This window comes from Oncorhynchus mykiss, chromosome 26 (assembly GCF_013265735.2).
Source record: "Oncorhynchus mykiss isolate Arlee chromosome 26, USDA_OmykA_1.1, whole genome shotgun sequence".
Lineage (NCBI taxonomy): Eukaryota > Metazoa > Chordata > Actinopteri > Salmoniformes > Salmonidae > Oncorhynchus > Oncorhynchus mykiss.
Window position 1 is genome coordinate 24,823,300 of NC_048590.1, and position 14,472 is coordinate 24,837,771.

At 41.8% G+C, this 14,472-nt stretch overlaps 1 protein-coding gene across 2 annotated transcripts; it reads left to right on the plus strand.

Moving 5' to 3' along the window:
• Positions 1-64: 64 nt before the first annotated feature.
• On the plus strand, positions 65-10,986 carry LOC110506464 (UDP-glucuronosyltransferase 2C1-like). 2 transcript variants are annotated; one of them, XM_036963878.1, is made up of 2 exons: positions 65-411; positions 8,698-10,986. In XM_036963878.1, the coding sequence occupies exon 2, from the start codon at positions 8,707-8,709 to the stop codon at positions 10,315-10,317; it is 1,611 nt and encodes a 536-aa protein (XP_036819773.1). In that variant the 5' UTR covers positions 65-411; positions 8,698-8,706; the 3' UTR covers positions 10,318-10,986. The 2 variants fall into 2 exon arrangements, with proteins under 2 accessions (XP_036819773.1, XP_036819774.1); XM_036963879.1 differs by lacking the exon at positions 65-411 and adding an exon at positions 7,818-8,087.
• Positions 10,987-14,472: the final 3,486 nt, after the last annotated feature.

Sequence of the window (14,472 nt, forward strand, 5' to 3'; positions counted from 1 at the left end):
TTGAGTTCCCTCGTCCCACCATGCCTAGTTGTATCTACAGAGGGTTCCAATTTATGGGAGGGTTAGAATTCTCCCTATCGTGTGGGGTAGAAAAAGCATCAGGCAGATCTATACAGGCAATTCCGAGAGGGTTTCATTGACATGTTTGGACCAGAAGATCTTGTTGTATGACATTGAAATGTGTCTGCTATGTTAAACAATATTTTAATATCATACATCCATATTATATGATACATCCATCGTAATAACATACATCCATATTATAATCATGTTCACTCACTGAGTTTTGAGTAACCATCACTGTGACTTTAACAAATGGAAAGGAAATCATGAAGCAGTACTTTGACCTTTACTTAACCCCAATACACCAACATTCCACACAAAAGCCAAAGTGAGCTACACATTTGACATGTAAGTAACATTTCACTACATCTTAACACCAGAACGAATAAGCTAATAATAATTATGTTAAGTTAATGTTCATTGGCAAGGATGTAATGTATTGAGATATTGTTTACATACTGTATCAATGTGAATCTAAATGAAGAATAGAGTTTCATCTTCATTGTCTCAATCTCTCAAAACCCTATAGAGAATTAATTACGCAATATTGAGAACAGCTTTCATGGTCTTTCATGATTTGTATCACATCAAATTGTATTTATTGTTCACATGTGCATATTTAGCAGATATTTTCGCGGGTGTAGCGAAATGCTTGTACATAAATGAGAATATATAGTCAGCTAACTGACTATATGTAAATATCCGTTCAACGTGTCATACAAACTGAATATGATTTCCTAGCTCTGTTTGTTTTTATATATCATATAAATGATAACATACATTGGAAACATGACTTTGTGCCTATTTATATATTTTTTAATTGTGTGTGGTTCAGTTTGCCATGGTGGGATGTTGTTGGTCTTTCCTGGGGAGGGAAGTCAATGGGTTAACATGGACATTCTGATCAAGGCTCTTCACTCTCAGGGACACACAGTCAGTGGTACCGAATGACAAAAAGTTGGTACATCCAACGAGTCATCCTACTACAGTTCTTTTACAATACCTGTCACTGATGCTATGGATGAGGAATTTGTAAAGCCAATCATAAAGAAAGTAATTGATATAGAGAGAGGAACAATCTTTGTATTAAACGTCATACATTTGCAAATGGTGCATTCAAGATGGTGCATTAAAACTAAAAGCAGATTTACCTAGCTTTGGAGACCCTAGGAACCTCAACAGTTAACCAATCCTGTGAACGGGTTAGGCAACCCAGGTGTGTATATCAACAGCAAAGTTAGATAAGACGGAAGTTTATGAAGTAGGGCCTTGTAAACATAAAGGGAGTAATGTAGAGATCTACGGGTCTTTAGCGACGTTCAGCCAAACTTGTGATACAGGATAGAGTGATGAGTATCAAAACTGTCACCTGTAACAAAACAAAGCCCACTATGGTATATGGCATCTGAAGGTTTAAGAGTAGTAGCAGCTGCACTTTGATAAATAATATCACCATAATCAAGAACAGATCAAAGGATGACTAATGATCTGCTTCCTACTGCTTAGAGAAAGGCACCATCTGTTTCTGTAGAAAAAGCCAACTTTAAAACTTCTTAACCAGCTCATCTACCTGTGCCTTTTATGTCAAATCCATACATATCCAGGAACACATTAGATTGGAGAATGAGGGAACATGTAGTTCATATGTAACATTCTTATGAGAGTTTAAAAACAACATGAAGGTGAAAGTCCAAACACAGGAACATTGATTCACTCAGATGAGTTGATTGAACTCTCTCTCTCTTATTGAGAGATTTTCTGTTCATAGTTACAAGGTCTGTCAAACAATTGAGTCTACAATGTATGGTGGATAAACAGTGGAGAGGGACATTTAACTTTTGCACCATCACCAATGTCATACATTTCAATAACTTTATCAGGGCACTCAGACAAAATGACTTTCACAGAGAGAGAGAATAAAGGATATGCTTTTCTATTTGCTATTTACTGTTCACAACAGGTTGACTCTCCAGCCACATTACCAGGCTGTTTGTGATGAGTTATTACAGGGGGCTGATCTATGGCTCATGAGAGATGAGCCATAGAGAGATGAGCCATGTTATCTACATGGCAAGATTCCAATTTATCCAATTCTCCCTATCATGTGGGGTAGAATTAAACACGAGTTAGTTCTAAATTGGCAATCATTGATGCAGTTTAAGATTAGGGAGCTACACTTTATTTTTATTACAGCATATTGGATGACTTATTCACATTCTATTCACCCAGTTCAACATAACATACTTTATGCTTAAGACATGCTGACCTCCACTGTTATTGGTTAGCATGTCTAGAGGTATGATCTTTGACCCTGTGTAACTTTCTTACTCATCAATATTCACGATTAATTCAGGATCATTTTAGTCATCCTAGGCAGACGGGTTGATTTCCACATTAACAATGTTCCAGTGATGTTGCACCAGTTCTGGGATTTCCCAGGCTGCAACCTGGTCTCACAGCATGTTGTATTATTCTGTACATAAATCCAAGACAGTCCATATGTTACGTTTTGTATGGCACTCATTCATTTGTGGATGTCCATCATCCATTTCGTATGATATGTTAAGAATTCCAATTCGGATGATATGTTACGAATTTGTCCAATATTTTACAAGTTTTTAACCGTATGATATGTTACGAATAAAATTTGTTGTATCTCCCATCTCCACAGAGGAACTCTAGAGCTTTGTCAGAGCGACCATCGGGTTCTTGGTCACCTCCCTGACCAAGGCCCTTCTCCCCTGATTGCTCAGTTTGGCCGGGCGGCCAGCTCTAGGAAGTGTCTTGGTGGTTCTAAACTTCTTCCATTTAAGAATGATGGAGGCCACTGTGTTCTTGGGGACCTTCAATGCTGCAAAAAATGTTTGGTACCCTTTCCCAGATCTGTGCCGTGACACAATCTTGTCTCAGAGATTTACAGATAATTCCTTCGACCTCATGACTTGGTTGTTGCTCTGACGTGCACTGTCAACTGTGGGACCTTATACAGACAGGTGTGTGCCTTCCTAATCATGTCCAATCAATTGAATTTACCACTGATGGACTCAATTGTAGAAACATCTCAAGGATGATTAATGGAAATAAGATGCACCTGAGCTCAATTTTGAGTCTCACAGCAAAGGGTATGAATTATTATGTGAATAAGGTATTTCTGTTTTTTAGTGTTAATAAGTTAGCAAACATTTCTAAAAACCTGTTTTCACTTTGTTATTATGGGATATTTTGTGTAGCTTGCTGAGTATTTATTTAATTTAATCCATTTTAGAATAAGGCTGTAAAGCAGGGGTGAGCAACTCCAGTCCTCGAGGGCCTGATTGGAGTTACACTTTTTCTCCATGCTGTCACGACTCCTACCGAAGTAGGGTCCTCTCCCTGTCCGGGTGGCGCTCGGCGGTCGTCGTCACCAGCCTACTAGCTGCCACCGATCCCTTTTCCCTTTTGTTTGTTTTGTCTGTTTAGTTTCACCTGTTCCTTGTTGAGGTTGATTAGTTGGGCTATTTAAGCCGGTAGGCCCGCCTGCTCTTTGTGCGGGCTTAACTATTTTTCCCACTGTGTTTCTTTGTGGCAGCAATACCAAGAAAGGCCAGTAGGTGGCAATGGTACTGTACACTGTATATGGGTGCAGTTTTCATAAATACAATGAACATGGATGGTGTGATCTCATCTAAAATAATCTCCATTGAGAACCATCATAAAGTTGGAACCCATCCAACTTGAAGGAGCTGGAGCAGTTTTGCCTTGACGAATGGGCAAAAATTACAGTGGCTAGATGTGCCAAACTTACAGAGACAAACCCTAAGAGACTTGCAGCTGTAATTGTTGCTAAAGGTGTCTCTACAAAGTATTGACTTTGGGGGGTGCATAGTTATGCATGCTCAAGTTTTCCGTTTTTTTGTCTTATTTCTTGTTTGCTTCACAATGAAAAATATTTTGCATCTTCAAATGATACGAACCCCCACCAAAAATATATTTTAATTCCAGGTTGTAAGACAGCAAAATAGGAAAAATGTCCAGGGGGGTGAATACTTTTGCAAGCCACTGTACAATGGATGAGTAGCCAGCAGTTGAAGCTTACAGTTTTCTGCATCTGGGTAGGAAAAGTAACTTTTGAAAGTGCCATGGGAGAACCTTCCAGAAGGACAACTTAGTTGGTATCCGTATTGAATTGACCTTTTTATTTGACTTTTTCTGATACATTTATATAGTCATTAAATATGTGCTACTGTCCTGAGTCTACTACAATAGCTTGAAAATAACAAAAAGCTAAAAATAAGAACAGTTATAAAAGCGAAAGAACTACTTCAAGGAATAACCCAAATAAATCAACCAAAATATTCTTCAAAAATCTGTATTTATTGTTCAGTCAGTGTCTCAACTCTTCAAACAGCAGCTATGGACAAGTATGTCACACAAAGTCTGCAATTTGAAATAAAATAACAAAATAAATAATTAGTAAGTGTACTGTCATGTACTAAAAACCACTAAACAAAAGAACAAATATCTCTGTCGTAACCGGCCGCGACCGGGAGGTCCGTGGGGCGACGCACAATTGGCCTAGCGTCGTCCGGGTTAGGGAGGGCTTGGTCGGTAGGGATCTCCTTGTCTCATCGCGCACCAGCGACTCCTGTGGCGGGCCGGGCGCAGTGCGCGCTAGCCAAGGTTGCCAGGTGCACGGTGTAGCCTCCGACACATTGGTGCGGCTGGCTTCCGGGTTGGATGCGCGATGTGTTAAGAAGCAGTACGGCTGGTTGGGTTGTGTATCGGAGGACGCATGACATTCAACCTTCGTCTCTCCCGAGCCCGTACGGGAGATGTAGCAATGAGACAAGATAGTAGCTACTACAACAATTGGATACCACGAAATTGGGGAGAAAAAGGGGTAAAATTCAAAAAAAAAAAAAAAAAGAACAAATATCATATTATACATCAGGGGTTCTCAAACAGTGGACCGTGGACCCCTAGGGGTCCCTGGTGTAATTGCAAGGGGTTCGTGAAATAAAAAGTGTAATGAATGTATTCAGCACCAAAAGGATTCCAGTAACTTTACATATAATATAGAGGGGGTGGAGGTCTCGAGGACCGCTCAAAACCTTGCCTCAAAATATGCAGGGGTTCCTGTACCCAAAAAAGGTTGAGAACCACTACTATACACACTACTGAACAAAAGAACCAAACATATGTTTGTGGGTTTCAATGGATCCAACAAATTGCTGGCAGATATTTTCCCTCTTGACTGTCCAGCCTGTCTTTATGTACATTACAGACAACTACACCGTTCAGTCTCTCTTGGCCCATGCTGGCCCGTAACCAAGTCTTGCACTTAAACTCCTCTCAGCCTCACATGAAGACACTGGCACCACAAACCAAATTCTGATCAGCACCTCAACTTGGTCAACCAACCCCCGCACCTCCACTGGAAGCCTCCTGAGGACCTCTGCTGCCTCTCCACGGCTGCTATAGGGGTATTTGTTGCAAAAGAGAGGCAACTGCACTGAAAGAGAATCTATGTTCAACTTAGGGTACTGATCTAGAAACTCATCCAACTCCCCCGTAAGAAGCGCTCTTTCCAACTTTTGCAGGACGTTTAGACTGTCCTCGTCAAAATGGTCACCAAACTGAACCTGCACACCATGCAACACTTAAAAGAATTATGCCCTATAGTGATCCACTGCTTTGCCAGCAAATCGTCTTGAGTGTGTCTCAATGGATTCATTGGAGTCAATCAATGCCGTTGCTTTCTCATACAGTGCAAGGTAGCTTTCGTCATTTCTGCTGTTTACCCCACGCGCTGGATAACTGGACACTGATTAGATTTAGCTGGTGTGCTGTTACAGTTACAAAGTGGCGGTGGGTTTGGCAGTTTTGATGTGCTGTGAATTTTACAATGGCTTTTCTCCAGTTCCTAAATCCTGCACTAATGAAGGCTCTTTGGCCAAAAGATGGCTGGCTTGAAAACCCTTGGCTACAGTGAAAACATTTATAATGTAGCCAGAGGAAATTGAAAGGTCAAGAGTTTGTGGATCTATAAATTGTGGGTGTGGCTGATATGGTTTTGTGCCATCACTGAGGTAACTGGACAATACTGTGCCACTGTCACCTATACTGGTGCAGCTGGCAACAAGGGTGACACCTGGTCCTGCCGTGGCTGTGACACTGTCCCCTATACTGGTGCAGCTGGCAACAAGGTTGACACCTGGTCCTGCCGTGGCTGTGCCACTGTCCCCTATACTGGTGCTGCTGGCAACAAGGTTGACACCTGGTCCTGCCGTGGCTGTGCCACTGTCCCCTATACTAGTGCAGCTGGCAACAAGGGTGACACCTGGTCCTGCCGTGGCTGTGCCACTGTCCCCTATACTGGTGCAGCTGGCAACAAGGGTGACACCTGGTCCTGCCGTGGCTGTGCCACTGTCCCCTATACTGGTGCAGCTGGCAACAAGGGTGACACCTGGTCTTGCCGTGGATGTGACACTGTCCCCTATACTGGTGCAGCTGGCAACAAGGGTGACACCTGGTCCTGCCGTGGCTGTGACACTGTCCGCTATACTGGTGCAGCTGGCAACAAGGGTGACACCTGGTCCTGCCGTGGCTGTGACACTGTCCGCTATACTGGTGCAGCTGGCAACAAGGGTGACACCTGGTGCTGCTGTGGCTGTGCCACTGTCCCCTATACTGGTGCAGCTGGCAACAAGGGTGACACCTGGTCCTGCCGTGGCTGTGACACTGTCCTCTGAAGTCTCTCTCCCTGGCTCTTTCCCTTTCACCACCCTCACTGCCTCAGTCTGTCTCCTAGAAAGGAAATAAGGTGTTTGCCGTACTCCTACCTACCGGTACCAAAAACTACACAATTTATCACAACAGCAATACCATTGGCTTAAACAAATCTTAGTTCAGTCACCATTTTAAGTTGAGAGTGGGGGGTATCCATGGCATTGTCCCTGCCAGTCTGTCCCTGCCTATCAGTCTCTGCCAGTCTGTCCCTGCCCATCTGTCCCTGCCAGTCTGTCCCTGCCCATCTGTCCCCAGCTCTGCTGTTTGTTGCCTGCTCTGCCTAATGACAACATTGTGAAACATTTCCATTTCACTTCTTTCTTATGAGCATTTTATCAACTAGTCTTTGAGATATTAGGCTACTAGGGTTCTTACCTTGCGTTTTGGTGTACTGAAAAAATACTCTCTTTTTTTTCCTCATTTTTCTACCTGGCTGGCTGGCTACACACACAGTGTGCAGGTTATTTACAGTAGGAGATGGGCATCTCATTTCTGTGGTGTTTGCTATATAATCTTTGCTATTGTCAGTTTACTCCAAGATCCGCACACAGGTACTTCAAAGTCCCCTAGCGACAATTTTAGCTTTTGCAATGAGACCATTACAGATATTTAAGACAACGGTAGAAGATAGTGTAGTTCTGTTCAGTTTGGAGTTAAGTTTATCGCTAACCTTATCACAGGGACTTTGAAGCACTACAGCTGCATGCTGATCTTGGAATAAACAGACAATAGCAAAGATTCCATCTTTGACTACGCCACATAAAATGGAATAGGTACTATCTAGCTTGATAGTTAATGTTTGCTTTAGTTTGCTCGCTAGCTCTGCAAATTCAGCTATTGTGTGTGTGTGAACCCTGCCAACACAAAACAACATCGCTATGGTGCGATTGACTGGATTAACCTCACGTTAGTTACGTGCATTGAAGATTTTTGTCTCGACAAAAATGCAGAACGTTCAGGACCGGCCCTGTCATTACGCAATACGCTTTGAAAGGTGGTGAGCGACTTGATAAAAGCGATCGGCTCGAACCCACCCATTCTATATGCTGACAAGTCTACGGCCTTGAAAAACAGAAATAGCAGGAGAATTTGAAAATTGTGGGAGCCAACGCGGATGTCTAGAGACTATACTGATTTCGCCTCTTCCTTTCTGATTTCCGAGATTATTACAAATACTTTCGAACTGATTTATAGACAGACAGGCTCTGAAATAGCCTTAATTTCAAATTCTTTGTTCTTTGGATGAAAACCGGAATGTAAGCCTTCAATTAAATTAGGTCCGCATTAATTGATTCTGTCGTGACGTTGTTTGTTCACACTCACGATAGGTTGTTGATTCGGAGCTACTGCTAAATATAATACAATGTTAACGTGTAGTCTAACATTAGGATGTGAAATAGGTTTCACCTTGGCAAAATCTACAGAATTTGACTATTTCCTAACGTTCAAGAGACATTTATATCGGAAAATAAAATAATTGATCTCTCAGAATGAAAGATTATACTGTATTACGTGATCAATCTTTTCTTATGAGAAGTTGTTTAAACTTGAAAGTATCAGTATTGTGGATAGTGTAGGGACTTATTTGTAGCGAAAAATATATAATTAAGCGGTCACAATCAAGCCTGTTTTAAAATTTTCTCATGTAAAAAAAGTATTTCTGTGACTGAGTGAAATATTATACTGTATTACTTAATCAACCTTTTGACATAACTTGGCTAAACTTTAAAGTAGGCCAATCATATTGTGGACAGTGTTTGTAATTATTTGTAGCCTAAAGAAAAAAAACGTAGGCCTGTTTTAATTCTTCTCATGTCAAAACATAATTTTATTAGATTTATTTGACCTTATTTTTGTATATTTCAGGTAAAATTGATGCATGCTTATGTGAAGCAGCTAGTGAAGATGTGTCTCCCTGGTATCTTCATTGTTACCCTGTTGACCCTCTCTATTCCTGCTGTCCATGGTGGGAAAGTCCTGGTGTTTCCTCAAGACGGCAGCCACTGGGTCAACATGAAGGTCATTATTGAAGCGCTGCATTCAAGAGGTCACAGTGTGTCAGTAGTACGGCCATCAGACAGCTGGTACATCAAGGAAACTTCCCCTCACTACAGTTCAATCACAATTGATATTCCAGGTGGAGCTGATGAGGAATTCTTTCGCTCATTTGTGTCAAGACTAATACAGATAAAGAGAGAGGGAAGCTCTGCTTGGACTCGTTTTAGTTTGGACATGGAGTTGAAGGACGGGTTTTTTGAAATTCACCGCAAAGTGTGTGAGATGATAATCCACATGTTAGAGAATAAACAGTTGATGCAGTCTATTAGAGAAACCAAGTATGACTTGGTTCTGACAGACCCATTAAATGGGGGAGGCGTTGTGCTGGCGCACTATTTAAATGTGCCACTTGTTTTCAATGTTAGATGGACTATAGGTGGTGAGGGTCATTTTGTTATTGCTCCCTCACCGCTATCTTATGTTCCAATTCCTGCTGCGGAGTTAACAGACAAGATGAGTTTTTTTCAGAGGGTCCGTAACTTCCTTGTTTATATCATCAGGCAGTATCTGTACAGACAGACAATGGGACCTCATTATTCTGCTTTAGTTAGTCGTTACTTTGGTCCTGAGGTCGACTACTTCTCATTGTTTCAAGCTGCTGATTTATGGCTCATGAGAGTTGACTTTGTGTTTGAGTTCCCTCGTCCCACCATGCCTAATGTTATATATATGGGAGGCTTCCAATGTAAACCTGCCAAGCCTCTTCCCCAAGAACTAGAGGAGTTTGTTCAGAGTTCTGGGGTACATGGAGTCATTATCATGTCTTTGGGGACTTTAATTGGGCAGCTTCCACATGATATAGCTGATGAGATAGCTGTTGCTTTTGCCCAACTGCCTCAGAAGGTAATCTGGAGGTATAAAGGAGACAGGCCAGCTACTCTGGGTAACAACACCTTACTAGTTGACTGGATGCCTCAGAATGATCTTTTAGGACACCCTAAGACAAGGCTGTTTGTAGCTCACGGAGGAACAAATGGGATTTTCGAGGCGATCTACCACAGTGTTCCAATAGTAGGCCTTCCTCTGGTGTTCGACCAAACTGACAATCTTTCTAGAATGAAAGTGAAGGGTGTAGCAAAGGTTGTAGATTTAGCAACACTAGATAGAAACATATTCTCCCAGGCCTTACAGGAAGTTCTGGATGAGCCATCCTACAGGACGAACATGCAGAGACTCTCCAGGCTACACAGGGACGTGCCAATGGAGCCCCTGGACACTGCCCTCTTCTGGATTGAGTTTGTCATGAGACACAAAGGTGCTGCTCACCTGCGTACAGAGTCCTACAAAATGCCCTGGTACTCGTACCACTCTGTAGATGTAATGGTCTTTTTACTGACTGTTGTGTTATTTACTCTGCTGGCTTTCATTGGCATTATCAGATGTTTCTGTTGCAGGTCATGTTTGAAAATGAAAATGAAAGAGGAATGATTATGGCTTTCATCTGTACACAGTGTGGTACAACAATATGTTTTTACTTGTCTCACTCATTATACTTTTTGTTCACATGACAAATATATGTGGCATTGATGTAGACATACAGTATTATTGACAGATGTTTTATCTATTTGCTTTTGAAGATTTTGCTAAACTTACAACTGTACTTTAACTGTTCAGCCCATTTAATCAAAGGTTTGAATAGGAAAGTCCAAATGTGCACTAAAAATTAATGCTGTTATAGTTGTGTGTGGCTGCTTTCTTTGTGTGTAATAGTTAAACTGATGTAGATGTTGATTCTCCAGAAGACTGTTAAAGGAGCTCTGTTTTTTAATAAAGGTATCATGCAGCTTAGATGTTTTCCAAAAACACTTTGTCCCTCATTGGTTCGTTCTTTTTTTCTTCCACATCTATTGTGGAGGTCATTTCAAAAGAACAAAGAACTTTCAGTTTGTCGTTATACAGACTTTAACGACAACATCATTCTTCATTCATTCTAGAAGGGTTGATAATTCAGAGGTAATATAATCCTATGAGATCCGAGGAGGAATGTGAAGGGATTTTCATACTGATGCTTATAAAATTACAGCATGGATCTGCAATAAATAAGCCAGCCAAGGTGGTCTGCATAGAGCAGAATAAGGGTTTCTATTGTCTGACTTTTCTCTAAAGGACTCTGCTTGGAAGCCTCACTTAGATTTAGTTCACTTAGAAATACAGTGTATATTTCCCTCCTTTTGCCCTCAGAACAGCCTAAATTCATTGGGGTATGGACTCTACAAGGTGTCGTAAGCATTCCACAGGGATGCTGGCCCATGTTGACTCCAATGCTTTCCATAGTTGTGTCAAGTCGGCTGGATGTCCTTTGGGTTGTGGACCATTCTTGATACATGGGAAACTGTTGGCTGTGAAAAACCCAGCAACACTCAGTGTATAATAGGACCTTAGCATTTTAAGCAATGCCAGTGGCGATTTCAGCATTTAAATGTTGGTGGGGTAAACTCCACTGTGGAAATGGGAGAACCTTCCAGAAGGACAACCATCTGCAGCACTCCACCAATTAGGCCTTTATGGAAGAGTGGCCAGATGGAAGTCACTCCTCCGTAAAAGGCATCACAGCCTGCTTGGATTTTGCCAAAATGCACCTAAAGACACTCGAACCATGAGAAACAAGATTATGTGGTCTGATGAAACCAAAATTGAACTCTTTGGCCTGAATGCCAAGCGTCACGTCTGGATGAAACCTGGTACCATCCCTATGGTGAAGAATAGTGGTGGCAACATCATGCTGTGGGGAAGTTTTTCAGCAGCAGGGACTGGGAAACTAGTCAGGATCGAGGGTAAGATTAACGGAGCAAAGTACAGAGAGATCCTTGATGAAAACCTACTCCAGAGCGCTCAGGACCTCAGACTGGGGTGAAGGTTCACCTTCCAACAGGACAACGACCCTAAGCACACAGCCAAGACAACGCAAGAGTGGCTTCGGGACAAGTCTCTGAATGTCCTTGAGTGGCCCAGCCAGAGCCTGGACTTGAACCCAATCAAACATCTCTGGAGAGATCTGAAAATAGCTGTACATTAACGCTCCCCATCCAAGAAGACTCAATGCTGTAATCGCTGCCAAAGGTGCTTCAACAAAGTACTGAGTTAAGGGTCTGAATATTTATGCAAATGTATGTTTTTTTAATGCATTTGCAAACATTTCTAAAAACCTGTTATTGCTTTGTCATTATGGTGTATTGTGTGTCGGTTGTGTGTTTAGAATAAGGCTGTACAGTGCCTTGCGAAAGTATTCGGCCCCCTTGAACTTTGCGACCTTTTGCCACATTTCAGGCTTCAAACATAAAGATATAAAACTGTATTTTTTTGTGAAGAATCAACAACAAGTGGGACACAATCATGAAGTGGAACGACATTTATTGGATATTTCAAACTTTTTTAACAAATCAAAAACTGAAAAATTGGGCGTGCGAAATTATTCAGCCCCTTTACTTTCAGTGCAGCAAACTCTCTCCAGAAGTTCAGTGAGGATCTCTGAATGATTCAATGTTGACCTAAATGACTAATGATGATAAATACAATCCACCTGTGTGTAATCAAGTCTCCGTATAAATGCACCTGCACTGTGATAGTCTCAGAGGTCCGTTAAAAGCGCAGAGAGCATCATGAAGAACAAGGAACACACCAGGCAGGTCCGAGATACTGTTGTGAAGAAGTTTAAAGCCGGATTTGGATACAAAAAGATTTCCCAAGCTTTAAACATCCCAAGGAGCACTGTGCAAGCGATAATATTGAAATGGAAGGAGTATCGGACCACTGCAAATCTACCAAGACCTGGCCGTCCCTCTAAACTTTCAGCTCATACAAGGAGAAGACTGATCAGAGATGCAGCCAAGAGGCCCATGATCACTCTGGATGAACTGTAGAGATCTACAGCTGAGGTGGGAGACTCTGTCCGTAGGACAACAATCAGTCGTATATTGCACAAATCTGGCCTTTATGGAAGAGTGGCAAGAAGAAAGCCATTTCTTAAAGATATCCATAAAAAGTGTCGTTTAAAGTTTGCCACAAGCCACCTGGGAGACACACCAAACATGTGGAAGAAGGTGCTCTGGTCAGATGAAACCAAAATTGAACTTTTTGGCAACAATGCAAAACGTTATGTTTGGCGTAAAAGCAACACAGCTGAACACACCATCCCCACTGTCAAACATGGTGGTGGCAGCATCATGGTTTGGGCCTGCTTTTCTTTAGCAGAGACAGGGAAGATGGTTAAAATTGATGGGAAGATGGATGGAGCCAAATACAGGACCATTCTGGAAGAAAACCTGATGGAGTCTGCAAAAGACCTGAGACTGGGACGGAGATTTGTCTTCCAACATGATAATGATGCAAAACATAAAGCAAAATCTACAATGGAATGGTTCAAAAATAAACATATCCAGGTGTTAGAATGGCCAAGTCCAGACCTGAATCCAATCGAGAATCTGTGGAAAGAACTGAAAACTGCTGTTCACAAATGCTCTCCATCCAACCTCACTGAGCTCGAGCTGTTTTGCAAGGAGGAATGGGAAAAAATGTCAGTCTCTCGATGTGCAAAACTGATAGACATACCCCAAGCGACTTACAGCTGTAATCGCAGCACAAGGTGGCGCTACAAAGTATTAACTTAAGGGGGCTGAATAATTTTGCACGCCCAATTTTTCAGTTTTTGATTTGTCTGAATACTTTCCAAAGGTACAGTACCATACTCTGGAATTGTTATCTTCACATTGCCAAAACATCATCATCCCTCAACAACTTCAAGCGAAGACTGGGGGTCAGCCTGATGAACCAATCTACTCAGTAATCTCCTCCATATTGCCTAACTTTCATATGAGCCTTTGGGCTTCCAGCACCACTGTTCTTTTTTTATTGTTTTTTATCTGTATTGTTATCTATCACTTTTTTTCCATTGTGCAAATAAATGAAAGCACCAGTGGCCTCATGGTAACATCCATGAGCAGTTTCATTCCTGTCTTGCAGTTTACATTATTATCGTATCTTTGATGTGTCTGGGTGGTTTAATACATCATCCACAGCGTTACTATTAAAGAGATATTCAATCTCTGATTTGTTATTGTTACCCATCTACCAATCACTGCCCTTCATTATGAGGCTTTCGAAAAGCTTGCTGGTCTTTGTAGTTGAATCTGTGCTTGAAATTCAATTCTTGCCTGAGGGACCTTGCAGATGTTCTATGTATTATTTTATCTAACTTTTTATTTAATTAGGCAAGTTAATTAAGAACAAATTCTTATTTACAATGACTGCCTACCCCGGCCAAACCCTCCCCTAACCCGGACGACGCTGGGCCAATTGTGCACCGCCCTATGGGACTTCCAATCAAGGCCAGTTGTGATAAAGCCCGGGATCGAACCCGGGTCTGAAGTGACGCACTTCAATGCAGTGCCTTAGACCGCTGCGCCATTCAGAAAGCCCATGTATGGGGACAGAGGAAGTGTTAGTCATAGAAAAATCATGTCAACCCCTTTTAATATATGATTTGTTAAGACACATTTTTACTCCTGAACTAATTTAGGCTTGCCTAAACAAAGAATACTGAATATTTATGCAAAAACATGAATTTCCGGCGCCAACAGAGATGGC

Bases quoted from the DNA above. Each gene is read 5' to 3' on its own strand.
- LOC110506464 (XM_036963878.1), top strand. From the start codon at position 8,707: ATGCATGCTTATGTGAAGCAGCTAGTGAAGATGTGTCTCCCTGGTATC.